The sequence below is a fragment of the Corvus kubaryi genome, unplaced genomic scaffold, assembly GCF_017639235.1.
Source record: "Corvus kubaryi isolate FWS band 111438036 unplaced genomic scaffold, C.kubaryi_AGA036_p1.0 37398, whole genome shotgun sequence".
Taxonomy (NCBI): domain Eukaryota; kingdom Metazoa; phylum Chordata; class Aves; order Passeriformes; family Corvidae; genus Corvus; species Corvus kubaryi.
The window spans coordinates 18,053,957-18,071,409 of NW_024581137.1; the positions used below are offsets into that span (position 1 = coordinate 18,053,957).

General features: G+C 39.9%; 1 protein-coding gene across 2 annotated transcripts in view; it reads left to right on the plus strand.

The window, feature by feature from the left end:
* The window catches only part of GADL1 (glutamate decarboxylase like 1), an 84,251-nt gene that overhangs the window by 43,657 nt on the left and 23,141 nt on the right, over window positions 1-17,453 (plus strand). For both annotated transcript variants that reach the window (XM_042043889.1, XM_042043890.1), the window contains exons 13-14: window positions 1,956-2,007; window positions 5,047-5,136. In XM_042043889.1, coding sequence (XP_041899823.1) covers window positions 1,956-2,007; window positions 5,047-5,136 — 142 coding nt within the window. The remainder of the gene's footprint in view (window positions 1-1,955; window positions 2,008-5,046; window positions 5,137-17,453) is intronic.

Sequence of the window (17,453 nt, forward strand, 5' to 3'; positions counted from 1 at the left end):
ATAAAACTTCACTGTCAGCTGTGGAAAGATGCACAAAGTAAATTGCTCCACTGCCATCAAATGATCCTGGCGAGATAAATCATGGGCGATGGGTTTTCTAATGGCTGCCTTCTTAGGTTATTGGCAGCGTAGTTAAGAACATGATTAACACTGTTGTGAACCTGACCAACATCAGGTAGCCTATGTCAGATTTTACACCCAGGTCATATAAAATAAAGGCACTGGAGGTAAGAGGGAAAGGTATTAAGCATTGAGAAATGGCTCTAAAAATTCAAGACCTAAAATGAAAAAAAAAAAAAAAAAGGAAGTGATTATGCATAGGTTTCTCTTTCATAATTTATTAAAGAAAAAAATAAATTGAAGGCTACTGTCATATAAATAACCTGCTGATGTTGCTGAATATTGGTTTTACGGCACAGAGAAGTATCTTCTAATAAACAGGACAGAAGTAGCAAGCTTGTTTGACATAAGATAATTACCCTACAGATAATCATTCCTCTCTTTCAACCTAAATGGCAGTGTGGGCATTAGCAGCCAGATAACAAACAAATGCACACAGGAGGATCTGAATGGTCATGGCAGAAACGACCAGAACTTTGACTTGCTCCAGTGAGAGGAACACCACTCCCCGAGCTGCTTGTTGTGGGCGCTGGCCCTGCACCGCAGCGGTGGCTTTGCTGGGTGTGTGCTGGGAGCTAATGAGTCACAGGCACAGCAATGATAAACAGCACAGCAGCTCCCCAGGCGCTGTTCTGAAAAATGTGTGCCATCCAGGGTATTGTTTATTGCTTCCCCAGCCAGCCTGTTTCTGCAGCATGTCTGCTGAGGAGAAGGTGTTGCAGAGGCAACTGTGCTAGGGGTGTCCCTGCGGGGGCAAGTTTCGGGCGTGTGCATAGGACCAAGGGAGGTTATTTTCACATTTCTCTTTCTCAACTAAAAGAATTACTAGTGTGATGACCAGTAACGCAGCTTCAGGCAGGAAAATGCCAAACAGTGAATGCAAGAGAAGAACAGATTTGTGCACAACCAGTACAGCACAGTTTAACTGTGTTGGGTTTATTAATGTTAGACAGCAATATCTTCATGTAGAAGACTTGAATTTTGTTGGAGTGGAAAAGCAGCACGAATCTGTATTGAATTCTTTGAAATTTTTCTTTGGAAGGCTTTGAAGGGAGGCGAAGAAAGACAGAAGTCCCATCTATGTCCTCTTTGCTTCAGAATTCCTGTGTGATGTGTGCCATGGCAAAATTGCGGCCATGTTTTAAAAAAATTCTGTAAATAGAAGTTGTTTGTATGAAAATTTTGATTCAAACCCATTTTTCCATTGAAGCCTTCTGGGTTTTTCATGCTTGACAGGTGAGAAAGAAAAGAAATTCCCATTTTAATATGTTGTTAGCATAGGAAATCCAGGGATTGTTGTACATAAGCAGTGGCTGAACAGAAAGGTGCGCTCTTGGAACGTAGGCAGTACTGGGAAAATTGTTGAGCTTGAAGTATGCCCAGATAAACTAAGAGATCCTGGTGATAGCAGAATGCAAGAGGTGTCAGGGTGACTATGAAATAACATGTCAGCATAGTATCAGCACTTGAGAACAAGGGATAGAGGTATCAATTTGTAAAGAGCAACATCAGTGGAAATTTGCATTGGGAAAGCTCACAACCTGATGCAAATAGGATCAATTTGTGCCATGTGGCTCTGCTGAAAATCTGTGCCTGAGGACAGAATTTGGCTTCTCCTCAGTGTTCCTTGGCTTGCTGTAGCCTTCTTTTGTTTCCAGGAACTGATGGCTATTGCATTTTCACAGCAGGTAGAAACGAGGTTTAACTCTGTTGTTTTCTCAGTGTGCAAAAAAAAAAAAAAGGGAAAAGAAATACATGTTTAAGATCCTGGGTTTTATTGTTGTCTGTTTGTATTGTTTTGTTCTTGCTTTAAACCCCTGACTTTTTAATTACAGATATCTAGTGGAGGAAATTAAAAAAAGAGAGGGATTTCAGCTTCTTTTGGAGGTAAGTGAAAATGGAATTGAACTGTTGTTTTTGTTAGGAAGTGTCCATTGTTTGATTTTGTTCTTCTTAGTCAATTATCAATTTGTATTTAAACTATATAATCTAATAAGTTATGTTTTGGAGATCCACAGATATGATTGAACACACATAACCTGTTCTGTATTCCCTACCATCACTCTACCTAATTTCCTGGCTTCTGGTCCTGTATTGCCTCAGGGGGTGTAGATGGAGAACTTTTCTGTGAGAGTTCAGAGGCTGGCTGTAAAAAAGCAGTGCTTGCCAGACCTACAGATAAGATTGTGTGCTGGATGGAAAAATAGTTTGATCCTAAAATTGGACTTTTCATTGCTAAAGTCTGTATTTTTTTCCCTAATTCTATTTCTACTCCCATCTTCCTAAAAACCACCTAAAAGTTGTATGTTTCACTTGTCTTTACTAAACCTGTCAGCTTATTTCCTGTTTGGTGATCTTGCTTGGGGGAGAGTGAGTGAAGGGAATAGAGCTTCAGTCCTGTTTTTCCACCTGTCCTCAGCTGTTTGGTTAATAAGGCTGATGTCTGAGGATGTTGCAAAGACCTGTGATTTTTATAAAAAACTTTTGCATTGTTGGAAGTGTACTTGTATGAAAGACAGGCTGGTATGTGGGATCAGGAGGAAGAGAGTAAATGGAGGAGGATGGGAAGTGGAGTAAGTGCCACCATGAGCATTCCAGGTTAGGCTAGGCAAAATAAAAAATTTGAAAAATATTTTATACTATTCACGCAATGTAACCTTTTCTCTTTAGCTTTGAAAACTGCTGATCAGTTGAAGAATTTTAGGCCAGCAGCACAGGATGGGGTTTGTAAAGTGGCAAGTCTGTTAAAAGCTGTCCATTTCTTGTTATTGTAGATCTTAGTAGAGAGCCCAGATCTGTTGTAGATGTGAAAACTCTTGGTAAGAGCAGAGGCTGCTGTGTAGTTCCTGCAGGAATGGGACACCTGGATTAAAAGTGGCTTTGAAGCGAGTGATGGAGTATGGACTATGAGAAAGAACTCGAGTTCTCTGAGTTCTTCTATGAGTTGAGAAGTTGAGCTGAGAGGTTGAAGGGGTTAAGAAAGTTTTCAGGTGTGTGGGGGGGATAAGCAATTACAATTCAAAGAAAGGCTGCTGTGAGGCAGTGAGGCCCAGCTATGCGAGCCCTTTCTGAAGGAAAGTTGGGCTTCAGACAAAAAAGTTAGGAAGATGATCCTCTGATACCTTCAGTGAGGAAAAACCTGTAACAAGATTGCTCTATGGCCTGGAAATGCCACTTGTGCTTAAGTCATCCTGAACTCTTCTGTGATGTAATTGCTTACCTGCTTGGATAAGAGCTGTGACAAGATAACCAGAAATAGAGTGTGAAGCGTGGCTGGGGGTAGTTTTCTGGGATGAATGGTATTTTCAGAGGGCGATGATGTATTTGATGTGTGAAAGGAAACTGAGATAATCAAGAAGGCAATGGCAATATGGTAATGTATGCCATCTGTCTGTTCCTGCCATCTGATTTTAAATAGTTTTGCAATAAACCCTGTAACAGTGAGCTAGTGCTTGTGCTTATGGGGAAGGTGTTGCCTTTTCAGGGTCTGTGTTTATGTGTGTACTCAATGCACACTCTTTGGGGAAAGAAATGTGATTTTAAGAACTGATCTTTATTCCATTCAGCGGCAGCACATGGCAGGTTCGCAGCTCAGTTCCTGCTGACAATGATATTCTTCTTGATGATTAAATTGTGTTTAATGCATTCTTTGAAGTGAAGTGGAAAATGATATGAGCAGCTCTCAGTGGCCTTTCATGAAAGAACATGTCTCAGCTGGTGGGCTCTCCTCATTCAGGACACTGCCTGGGATCACAATAGCAGCCACATCCAGAGTGAGGCAAAGAGGTGGTGTGACTCAGCTACCAAGCTCCCTTTTAACAGTGTTTTTTCTTTCAGCTAGTACTAATGAGGATGGCATGTGGGAGAGGAGTGGGGTGTGTGAGTTCACAACCCAAATTATCATAATCCATGTTATAATCTAGATGCTATAAGAATGCTGTGCTGCAAATAGTGTAGGTCAAGATTGACTTAGTGATTTATGGGTCGTGTTGGATGGGATCAGAAGGTACATCTATTCCTCATATTGTTCCTCATATTACCTGTTCTCTATAGAGGTAAACAAAAAAAAAAAAAGTTACAACTTAGCAGGAAATGTATAGGGACCCTGGACTGGCTTGCTGGGAACATTTTCTCAATCATATATGATATAGAAACCTCATAAGCACAAAATGCCTTATTTTATAATGCATGGTGAACAGCCATTTCTGCCGGGAGTCTTGCAACTAACTCTGTTGAGTTTAAAGGCAAAATTTCCTTGGAGATAAGCAGAGATGTGGAGTCTCAGTCTTTGCTCAAAAAGCCTGCTTAGATATTAGACAAGATACATTCAGGATATGGTGCATACCCTGCAAGGTGTCTTGAGATTCTTACAAAATGTGGAAATTGAGAAATTCAGCATTAACTCCAGCACTATGTAGTGCGCTCTATGATATGAAAAGAGATCGGCATTGTTCAGTAGACTAGGTGTGCAAGTGTTAAATGGTCACAAAACCTGAGTTTTTGTGTTTGTATAAAAGCCACCATTGGAGATTTCCATTAAAAAACCTCAAACACTAAAAGGAAAATGTATTCTTTAAAGTTGCTTCAAATAAGAGTTCTGTTAAGTTACTTTTCTGTGCCTCTCTTACACTTTTTCTAGCCAAAGTTTTTTACTGAGTAAAACAGAGTTAAAGATGGATATAGGAAGAAGAAATTAAAAAGGAGCCCCTGGCAGCAGGAAGAGAAATGGATTATATGAAAAATTATTTCTAGTTTCAAAAAAAAGGGAAACAAAAGGTGACTCGGAGAAGGAGGCTTTAAAGAAAAGGGTATAAATGCAAAGGCTTCACCCCCCAAAAAATAAAGCAGGAGTCTTTGAAAAGCTATAATATGTGTCCCTGCCCCATCTATTACATTTTACAAGCAATCACTTGTTCTCTTGTCTAGCCGGAGTATGCAAACATCTGCTTTTGGTACATCCCACCAAGCTTAAGAAAAATGGAGGACGGACCTGAATTTTGGCAGAAGCTACACCAGGTGAGTGTGACATGTTACCTGAGGCTTACTGATTTATCTGTGTGCCGGATAAGAATGTGAAATAGCCCTTGGCTTTGCTCACCATTATAACCTATCAGTAGAATGGAGATCTAATCCTTAAATAGATGTTGGTAAGATTTAAGTTTTTTCTTGGTTTAGACAAAGCTAATTATTTATTTTCTTAATATAGGAGGTGTAAGCATTAACAAGTATTCAGCTTGCTGTCCAAGCTGTTAGCAGCTGGCAGAGCTGAGAGGAGCAGTGTTTTCACATCTCTTGTCTAGACAGATTATTCATTACCTGTTTCATATACTTAGTGCTGTCCTTGGAACTTGGCTTGCATTATCTATGATAATCTATGATAATGCAAGCAAGGAAGTGCTTAACAATATATTTCTGATGTTAAACATAAATGACAACAGGAATACAATGGGAAGATAATGTGGGAAAAACTTCACTGATGAATGTTTTGGTAACTCTTTGCCATCCTGATAGAAAATCATTAACATCTTGGAAAAAAAGCAGCAGTAAAATTTTGAATTTACTAGTCAGGAGTCATTAGTTAAGACTTAATTAAGAAGCCACTACATATTTTGGTATTATGTTTTACTGAATAAGTTATTCTGTGAGGAATTGAATTTAATTCATTGTTTGCTTATCTTTGGAAGAGCTTTGGTGGTCTGTGTTTATTTTTTCATAGAATTTGCTACTAGAAATTTAAACTAGAACACAGATGTGTGTATCATATGCATACTATGTAAACAAGCTTATATACTTTATATACGTGCTTCCTGTAACATCTGCTCTCATTTCGGCAGCTTTCACAGGAATTGCTTTCAAGTTTTGCCGGAGGCTGGTGTCTTTAGGAGAAGGATCTTCCTTAACCCCATCTGTATTGTTTTTGAAAGTATAATTCTGTAGTACAGACCCATGCATAGCCACAGTATGGATGCAAGGGCTTGGCATTTACCATGCTTTCACAAAGTTATGTTCCTTTCTTTTGGGGCTTCCCATCCTCTCCTTAGAGTGGATGCCTTATATATGAATGTGTGTGTATATATATGTATGTGTGTGTGCTTGTGTGTATACAGAGCTGTATAACAGCTCACCTACTCATGGAGGAGTGAGGATTTGGGAAGTCATAGAAGAAATAATGCTGCAACTGTCGCTGTTTGATTTATGTGTGCCACAGAGGGGACTGAGGAGGGAAGGGGCAAAGCACAACAAATGGCTTTGAGCACGTATACTTGAGTGGCTTATGGAGTGTAACTTACTGGTTCCATGCTCTGTTACTCTATGGTGCTTCCAGTCAGTGTAGGCAATAGATAACCTGCCTTTATTTTATATACCAATATAGGTAGATTGATGCTGGAAATACAGATTTCTTAGCCAGTGTTTGTGGAAAAGAACTTGGAGGGAAAGATGCGTGCATACAATTTCTTCCACTACTGCTGATCTCAACCACTCTTTTCATGGGCAAGGTGACATGTTCTTGATTCTTATATCTCTTCTGATGAAAAACTAAGAAATCCCAAATCCTAAGACATAAATTATTTCACTCTTCCCCACAAAAGCCTGAAAAAAAAATCTAGCACAAACCAGACCAAAGCTCCCTAGGAAATGGCACAAATTTCTCTCCTGAAGGAAATCACAAATGATGATGGTTAGTTGTGTTATTTTAGACACTGCTGGAAAGTAGTTTGGCACGACAGAAGTGAGCCTGTTTCACAGTGAAAACATGTTATTTCACCTCCCTGATTCTCTACAGGGATAGGTCTGGGGTTACTCTGCTTTTTTGGATGCTGAGGGCCAGTTTGGGACACAGCATGTGTCAGTGAGCAGATGAGATGACAGCACTGGGTTAGAAAAAATAAGACTTACTTGACTTTTTTAGCTCAGATAAATTTGTTTTAACATTGCTGATGCAACCAGCATGCTCTTTAAATTACATTAATCAATACAAATATATTGCTGGACAAGAAGGAATGCATTCTGATCAGCAAGGTACAAATGATAAGAGCATTAGGGCTGGAGAGGTTCTTACACGGTGCCATTGATGGACAAATGGGGCTGTGACAGTTTCTTGATTCCAAGTACTTCCTGAATATTCCCATCATTTCACTAAAATGAGCATTAAAATGCTTTCATCACAATTTCTCTTTTCAATCCACATTTTAACATCACAGTTAGTCTGTTTATCCAGAAATCAATCTTCCTTTTTGTTGACCTGCATATCTGCCAATAACTAAGGAAACATGTCTTAAAAATCCCTAGGGCAAGTCATTGATTTTATTCAACTACTTGTTGAGCAATATTGTTCAGAATAACATGCTGTCTTCTAAGGCTAGTTATATGACTTCTAGTGCTGGTAAAATTTGATAAGTGAATTGTTCAGATCTAAAGTCCTCAGCTTTGTGAAGAATTTGCATAGTCCTGTACAAAATAACCCTGAAGGTTTTCTGCTGTACTGGCTCTTCTCCAGTTTCCATGGCCCACTTTATATGGAAATATGTATGTCAGGACTGACTGGATGGTAGCGTGATACCTGATTCTGAGATTCTGATGTCAGGTTTCTTGTTGTCCTACATAGAATGTGTCTCTCCAGAGGCTTACTTTTTTTTTTTCTTTTTCTTTTTTCTTTTTTTTTTTTTTTTTTTTGAGTAGTCTGTTTGTTTTAAATTCTGGAGCCTTGAACTTCAGGTGTAAAATCTGCGCTCTGCAGAGTCCCCTACATTCAAAACAGAAAGGTGATAGAAAGCACAGCCTGAAGGACTTGGAACAGCCACTAGGTGGTCACTTGATTCATCACCTGAACAATTTAGGGAGTGAGAAAACAACGTGATGGTGGGGGACGTAAAGAACAACATAAATGGTACATTCCTCTCTAACGCGTGAAATTGGGAATTCTGTGCACATCCACAGTCTCCACAGTCTGACACCACTTTGATCTTTTGGGATTACAGCAGGAGTTGGCTGTGTAGTTAAACTAGTTCTGTAAAGAGTGCAGCAAGGCTTTGGACGCAGTTAGATGGTCCAAAATAGTCGGTGCCCTGAACACTGAGAGCACAGCAGATGGCATAGCCCATACATGATCCGGCTGTGTAAGGTGTTTTCCAGTGCCATTCTTCACAAGTGAGGAGAGATTTCTTCTTGTAGAAACCATACAAACGGGCCCTCTGTGGTAATGGAGGAGTTGCTGGTAGATCCAACTAGAAGTATATGTAAGTGGTGTTATGTTGTCATTGCAGGCTGGGGGCTGTTGTCTCTGACCTGGAACTGACATAATTGTCTGGACAAAGGAGCGATGGCTTTGCTAGTGCAGTATGCGCCCCCCAGTGGGAATTTTCCTCCTTTTCCTTTGGTGACACACCGTAGGATTTATTTTGTTTACTGCTGAGAATGGTCGGTGTGTCACAGGGTCACGGTGAGAAAAGCTGAACTGGAGATTACAAGTCAGAAATGGGAGTGAGGGAAGAAGTAAAAACACATAAGCAGGTATAATTTCAATTTTTTGTATTTTCTCCATACCTACAAGTATCTATGCATATTCTTTCTTGTAACAACCTTCTCTTTAGAAAAGTCAGCTTTCTCAGCTTATACTGAAATGCCTTCAGATGATGTAGAATTAGCTGATTTCTAGTAATACCAACTCTGGAAAGCCTCTTGGCAGTATAGAGGATGCTAGGGCACAAGGAAGAGTTTGAAGGGATACATTTGGAACTATTCTATTGCCATCCTGCTGCTAAGCCAGTCAGCCAGCCATGTCATATTCATTCTAGATCAGTTTGTAGTCTGCTGAAACTCAGACTTTAGTCTTTCAGACTAAAAGATGACACAGAAGTAACTGTCTTTAACAGACTCCTCCTCCTCCTGCAGGAGCCTGGCCTTGCCAAAGGATTCTGGAGCATAACTGTAGGTAGAGTATTATGTAATGAATACTGCTCAGTATAGAAGGCTAGTAGTTTATTGCTAAGTACCACTTTAAACCTCAACATCTAGGTTCAGAAAGTGCCAGTAGGTTCTAGTAAGTCTTTTGTGGTTTACTAAACTTTGCGTGCTTTGTAGTTCTAAAAAGCATATGCTGGAGTATCAGATTTCCAGTGGTTCAGTAAAGCTTTTATACACAGTTGTTAGTGTCAGTTACTCAAAATTCTGGCATTTCAGTCTCTGACTCTACTTGTGTGGTGCAGTTGGTGTTTTTTGGTTTTGTTTAGTTTCCTTCCTTCCCTTTTGAGGATTTTTGGCCAAGTAATACAGAATTCATTGGCTGTAATGGAAGGCTCAGGACACAAAGTCACATTAAAGTAGTAATGTCTTACCAAAGCCTTGGAATGCCATTTTCCCCCTCCTCTCTCCCCCTTAGTAAAAGGCAACCTTAATCCAGCCTTTCTCTCCTACTTAAGAGAAGAATGTAGCTGTCTGTCATCTGAAGGCATATTTGTAAAATAGCCTGTCATGCTGAATGGTGTTGTGATACATTTGTGTAATGAGAGATTTCAGATCAAAACATAAATGTAAGGAGGTTGAAGAGGTGTTGCCTTGGCAACCCCTGAATCTTGTGGTCTTTGTGGTATAAATAAAAAACTAATCAAGGACCTGATTCAGCAGTATTTATTTATTCAAAATACCTATTGATTATGGTATGAGGTTTGGATGGGAAGGGAAAACAAGACCTCCAGTTGGTTATATTAATACAGTTTTTCCTCTCCACTGTGGAAGAACAAGAGAAAAACTACATAGGTTATAACCCCAGCATTAAATGCACTGAGCCAGGTTTATGCATGAGAAAGGTCCCAAATATGTTACTGCAAGTGTATTTGTCTTGGGATTTGTATGCAAAATGTTATTTTATTTGCTGGCATCCCTGTGTACTACAAACTTTGAGTTTTTCTTACACTTGAACAAGAAAACAATTAAACAATACTTTAATGTGTGTTTGAAGAGTAATGACAGAGACAGGTTTCTGTGGACTTTCCTTACGTGAGTCATAGTAAGGACTACTACTACTACTACTACTACTAGAGTAGCCTACTGCCTCTACCATCTAGCTCAATTTGACATGAATTTCAGTGGAGAGCCACAACAAATGGCAGGAAAACAAATGGCAAGATTTGCACGGGAGTATATGGGATTTAGATTGGCTAAATCGTTGGCTTCCATGACCAGGTGACCCACTTAGTGATGAAGGAAAGGCTGTGGGTGTTGTCTATCTAGACTTCAGTAGTGCAGTCCTTTAACCTCTTTGCTTTCTCTTAAAGCACCCTTCAAATCTGTGGTGGACTTGAAGAAACAAAAATCTACAGATGGAAGAGATTGCTTAGGCAATCTTTGTTTTAGGCCTTCCAGGGGAAGGTGGATTGTCATTTTGGCATATCAGATGGGACCTCTGAAGGGGTTGTTTGAAGAAATTTGATTTGTCTGGGAAATCTTCAGGGTCAACAGAAGGTTCAGATTCACCCTATAAAACTTAAGGCAGTTACCCAAGGAAGCTGCTTGAGGAATTGGCTGGTTCTCCTCCATCTTTAACCCAGAGAACAAGAAAGGGACCTCCCAGATCATGACTTAGGCAACCTGCAGTAAGAAGCACCCTTGGGAAAGACTTCATTATTCAGAAGGGGAACCTAAGAGCTGCCATGATCCTTGAGTGGCTGCATTATTTATAAATACAAGTTAAAAGAGCCTAGCACTAGATCCTCAGCATGCTGTGTGCTGTTTTAGACTTCTATTTCACAGGCTTCTGGAGAGAAGAGCTGCAAAATCTCCTCCTGATTGAATGGACCTAGCTGCATTCTCAGTATTGTGTTCAAGAAGGGCAGCAATGCAGCATTCCAGGAGAGGTGAGATCAGGAGACCCAGGGGAGGCAGGGCTGCACGTAAGGACCTTAGAGGAGAGAGGCACAACAAGCACTGAAGCTACAAAATGAATAACATGATAATAATCAGGACTTACATTGTAGTGTGACAATTCCTCAGCAGAAGGTGATGCTCAGAAGTTTAATAATAAAATAAGCATTGATTTTTAAAAGTAACAACATCTCTTATTTGGCAACTAATACTGCATAATATACAGCAGATGAATAAAATTTTTGTAGTTTAGTTGCATATAAATGACTGTTACTGTTAAGAAGAAAGGTCTAAGCTTTGATAAATGAGAAGGAACAGTACAGTATAATATAATAGCAGAGAAAAATTATAGCAGTGTTTCAGTACCTCGTTAATGAGGGATTTGCACACTTTCTCTTTTAATATGTGTCTTTTTCTGCAGTTTTATGTAACTCATCAGTACTAAAGTGACTGTAGCTGTTAATTAAACAAGGTATTTAACATGACTTTGTTTTAAATAGATCCTCCATAGAATCGAGTTATAAGAATACAAAAATAACATGTTTTTTTAAAAAAATTGTCAATTCAAAGTAGAATATTTTGGTTTCTGTGTATCTGCTTATAACTGGAATTTATGTCTGTGTTCTCTTTTATATTTATTCTTGCATGATTACTGAAGTAGCAGTGTTAGTCTAAGGGCCCAAATTGACTGGTAAAGTCTTCATCAGGAGAAGTAGGAATCAATGCATGAATCAATGCACTTGACAGTGTCCATTCCACCTTAGCACTTGACCCAGGTGTTAGGGACACTTCAGTGTATATTTTACATTGGTGAAGTTGTACACCTGCCTAACTCTCAGCCACATATAACGGTGTGTGAGAGTGACCTGATCTCACACTTGCTCTTTTGTGGGATGTCTGGCATATCAGGCAGGTGTATGGGGCTAGAACAGAGCTATATTTGTATGACTGTATTGTAACCTACAGCAGATGTAATAAGGCAAAGGTGTGAACTGCTTCCAGCCCATGCTTTCTGTAGTGGTCCTAAGTGACGTTCTAGTAATTCATGACATGGCAGTTGTAGATACTTCTGTTCTAGATTTCCACTTTGCCCCTTATCCAGACTGACTTTTTCAGGGGTGTGTAGTACCAGCTGGGCTCCAGTTAAAGGCAGTCCCATTCATGCAGAAATCTTTACATATGTTAGGTCAGTGGTACCTGTCTCAATTGATGCAAATAAGCAACAATCAATGTTACTAAATAATACAACTGGCAGCAAAACAAATCTGTTTTAAGAACACTGTTGCACAGCTGTTAAAACTACACCTCAGTTCTTGGGAAGAAAAATGAAGAGAAGAAACCCCAATGATTTTGATGCTGAATGTGCAGGGCAACTTTTGTCAGAGACTTAATATTGAGCTGTGTGTGTTCAAGGCACACTGGGGACTGAGGTCTATTGATCCCTGGTGTTCAGCCTACAGAAACGATCCAAGCTGGAGGGAGGGAGTCTGCTGCAGCTCCATATGTTGCATTCAACCTGAACAAGGATTTCATCTTCCCCAAGCCACCTGCAGAGCAAGATTGCTCAGATCTCCAGAGATGAAGTAGGTTTCACACTAGTCATTTCTTGCTTGAAATCCTTTTAAGTATAATGGAGAGTCCGATAATTTCTCCATGTGGTAATACACATAATGGCATGAAATGAAGCTGGGGGCGAAAGACAAACTGGAGAGAAGTACTGTTAAGAAATAAAATCACGAGATACCCACAGTTAAAAAGCAAAGGACCAAACCTTCCAGGGAGATGGCTGCAAGGTGTGTTTTCATCATGGTACGTAATGCTCTGTGGTGATACCTTAGCTGGTTCAGGTACAAGGAGCCATGTGGCCACAGGTTAAATATGGTACTTCATTCAGGTTAAAAAGGAACAGTTCACATGACTGTTCTTTCAGGAGCAAAGCAAATCACCTATGACAGTGGTGTATATTCTGTGTAGGTGTATTTCTTTCTTACAGGGGAAGCATGGGTTCCACTCATCCAATATCTTAAAATTTTTGCATTCTGCTTCCTTAGACCTGAGGATCATTCTTGCTTTCAGTTCAGACATAGAAAATACCCTGTTTTCAAATCTTTGCATTGTTAAAAGCTTCACACATAATAAATATTTCTGTTTATATGCAGGAAGCTTCTAGAAAGTCTTACTTTATAACTGACAGGTCAACAGAGGTGGTGGGGATTCAATGGAACTGCATTCTCTCCTTTATTGCACAGATTCAATTGACTAAAGGGCACTTAAGCACTGCATAAGAGTTCCTTGCTATTCCTGTGTGAACAAAGACAGTACTATTTAATTTGTATGGCTTTCAAATAGATACAGCCTGTTACCCAGAGCAGTAGATGCTTTGCATCCATTGTTAAGCATCTCTTAAACTGTAGAAAAACCAAGAGGGTAAAAAAACCCTATTTCTTTTCCAGAAAGGTGAATGTTTGGGAGGACTAAGTGAAAGTGGTGCAATTCATATAAATTACGCAAGCTGTTAGTGACATACGTCCAAAAATTGTTCTCTCTGTGTTTGGGCAGAATTGAAAAAGCTAACCTGAAAGCTGTGTCAACTATGACATTTTTTAAAACCAAATATTAAGCTGTTTTCTGAGTATAGGAAACCAAAGAGAATTTATAATGAATGTAAGAGTTTATCATCTCTCTTTTTATTTGTTTGTTTGCATTAAGAGCACTTCAATGTCACCCTGATTTGTACCTTTCATCATTTCCCAATAGCATAACAAAAATAAGTACTTCTTACTTGGAGTTATGTTGCCCCACAGAGCAGTATTGCATCTTTGTTCATTACTACTATAGAAATGAAAAAAGATCATATTTTGTAATGCAACAGTGTGAAACTCTTTAGAGCTGTCCATATGCAATGTTTCAATGTAAATCCAGGTGTGTTCCTATGCATACACATGTATATGAGTTTGTATTTACCTACAGGGATCATATAAAAGAAAATTATTTTTGGAAAGGGAGAGGATGGAATAGCATATAGTATTCCTCAAGTAACTCCATTGTAAAAAAAAACTTGTAAAGGGAGTCACAGGACAGTCAATGTTTGAAGGGAGCACAGGAGGTCCTGTCTGAGCTCCCTGCTTAAGCAGGGACATCTAGAGTTGGTTGTCCAGGACAGTGTCCCGGTGGCTTTTGAATATCTCCAAGGGTGAGACACTCCATAAGCTCCCTGGGCAGGTGTTTGGTCACCCTCACAAAGAGAAATGCATTCAGATTCCCTACTACATAGCACTTGTTTGCCTAATCAGCATGTATTTTCCTCTGCTGAAATGGCACTAATTACACTTCCTTCGCTTCATCTTGGAGTTAGAACATCTTGGCTAATATTTTAAATGGCCTTTTGTGCCTGCCTGTGAAGAGAACTGCTTTTAGCAAGAAAGCAGAGTTTGAAGACGCTCAACAGAGTTTGTTCTGTCTGACCCTATAGAGTTCTCCTAAAGCAGCACTGTGCTCCTTCATGTCTGTGCACCCCTTCATCCTGCTCGCTTGGTGCCGTATGCACATTAATAACCAATGATAGAAGAAAAAAAGTTCAAGTTACAGGTTGAACTCCAAACTAGTGCTTTTCTGAAAGTATCATAGATCATGTTTAATAGCCTGTGGATCAAAATGAAACCCAGTATATATCACAGGGGAACTCAATAATTGAAGCATTCTGGGAATGTCTAAGTACTGGAGTGCTGAGGTCCCTAGAAGCTTCATTCTGTGCTAAGTTTTTACCTGAATAAAAGCCCTATCATCTATTTTTTTATAACAAATTGTAATCATATTTTAATGCACTGGCTTAAATTATTTTATCTGGCATTCAGGGGAACAATAAACTTCCTTTCCTGCCCTTCCACCTCCTAATTTTCTCCAAAATGAGAAAAACAGTCCTTCGGAGACATTAGCATTTCAGAGTGTCTCCAGGACACTTGACTCATGGCTATCTCGTCTCTGTCCTGGTGTGTGCACAATGGTCCCTCAGGAGCACTGAACATGTTCTCTGGGCCTGTGAAGCTGATCTGTCTGTCTGCCAGCTCTGAATTTACTCCTTTCATATGAGAAGCCTCCAGGGTTCTCTGAAGGATCCTAACTGGTCTCCTGGTGATGGGGAAGCAATAATTTGCAACCCTGAAGCTGCACAGGTGGTATTGTGTGGGTATGGGGAGGATGTATAGTTTTGTCTCAGAAAAACAGCAAACAGAAGGGTTTTGTGGACTTGCTGCTCTGTGGTTTGCACAAGGGATAAATTCTTTTCCTATTTAAATGTGGTAGAAGGAAGGTTGACTTTTGCAGCATCCTGACAGAGAAAAAGACTTGGAATGAAACTGCAGGAAGCCTGGCAAAATTGAGACCCTTGAACCTTTCTTGACTGAGAGTTACGGGGCTCATGTGCCAGGGCTGCGTTGTGTGGCTGTGCCAGAACTGGGCTGGTGCAGGCTGTGCTGGCTGATCTGGAGCCCCTGGGATTGGGGCAGTGAGGCAGCCCTGCAGCCCAGGTCAGTCCCCTCTCATGGTGTTTAATGGTGCTCCTTGAGGACCATCGTGTTTCCCCTGTGTTGTTTCACCTTGTGCCTGTAAGCTGCTCCTAGAGCTGCCTTCGTGCAGCTGCCCAAGCTGTGGCTCCCTGAGAGGATTTTGCTATGCAGTTCAGAGGATCTGTTTTACAGTGGGAGTTTGAACTTAATGGGGGTCGATGACTGAGGGGACTTTTAGATGAGCATTTGCAGTGAACATTTTAGGGTGCACTAGGGACTGATAAGGGAACTGCCCACCAGAGCCACTGGCTTGATACATGATGGTTATATATGTTCCTTTATGATGGTTTTATATATTCATTAACCTCGCTAATAATTGGTATTTCAATGCTGAAGGGTATGTGTAGGATAACAGTAATGTCTTCCCCTCCCATTGCTCCTGTGCATAGGATGAATCTCACTGAGAGTGAAAGTAAAGAGCATGGCCAAGCAAAAATCATTCTTAGCAGTTAATTGTTAATGCATGATTTGTCCTGCTTTTGCACTAGTTAAACTGCAATGTGGAATGGAAGGCGCCATTTCTTGGCACCTTCTTAAGTGCTGCCTATCCCTCTGCAAGGGTGTGGTAACAGGACCTTCTCTGAATGCTTTAGATATCTTATATAGGTACTGGAATAGCAGAAATTGCAGGGGGATTAAATGACGATCTCATGAATGAATAGTGAGTAGTAGTGTGGTCTGTGGGTGGTGTTTTTTTAAATGAACCATTTCTACACCACTCAATAAATTTCCCCTGGTTACAACTCTTTCTGGTGGTATTGTGACTGTTCTGCCCTGCCAGCTGGTACCTGCTGTGGTTTCTGAATGAAACAAGTGTCTTCTAGCATTCTGTTGGGTTTGACATGTTTAATAAATAACAGCAATGAATTGACCATACTGCAATAATAGCGATCATGAGATAAATAGCATAGTGATTTTTTTTGGTCATCTTGTAGGGAGTTGGACAGAAGGAAAATAAAATCTTTGAGTTTCACCCTTAATTAATTGACTGCTGCAGCATGAGTTACTATCTATTTGATGGAAAATAAGAAATGTTTTTTGCCTTATCAGCCAGAAAAGAGCAGCTGCTGAACAGAATAAGTCTTTATTTTGCCTCACAGGAAAGGTAAACTTTCACTGTACTCTGAAGCATGGGTGAGAATTTCAACTGGCTTAGCCTGTCCGGGGAAGAATTTCACTGTATTTGTTATATCAGGGATAAGTGGGGAACTCCCGTATCAGTGGAGTTGCAAAAGATGTGGGCAATTGAGCAAATGCAGCATCTCTAAAAAAGAGTTACAAACATACCTGGCTCACAAATATTTGATCAAAGAACTGTTTAGTGGTTGTTTTAGGGTACTTTCATTGTCTACTTGACCAGCTCTGTATTTTGGGGACTCTTCTCTGGGTAGCCCAGTGACTTTTGTATAAGCACATCTTCAAGAAAGGCATCTATTCATGACTGGAAAAATATCAAGGAATAGTAAAACTACCACTTTCCTTGGCACCTCCTTTCAACAGCTAATTAGCCTTCCTATACAAAATGGTGGTGAAAAAATGCTTATCCACACTAAAATAGCCTTCTCTAACATATTTTCCCCTTTTGCTCATAAGTTATCAGCAAATCAACACATTCTTCTATTTATAAACTAAATAGATTCAGATCTTGAAGTCTTCATTAAACATTAGAGTTATTTCTGTGGCTGTCATCTTCCTTCCCATTTTTCATTATTGTAAAAAACCCCAACAAACATCTGAACTACGTATTGCTTGCCAGCACCTGTGTTTGCCAGCACCCGTGTTTCCACTACTGTATGTGGAGATAAAATGGTCTGCCTAATGCCTGTGCACTTGTTTATAAAATTGTGGATCATATTACATTTTTTCTTCTACTGTTTTTCTTTGGAAGGCTTTGTTAAAAAAAAAAAA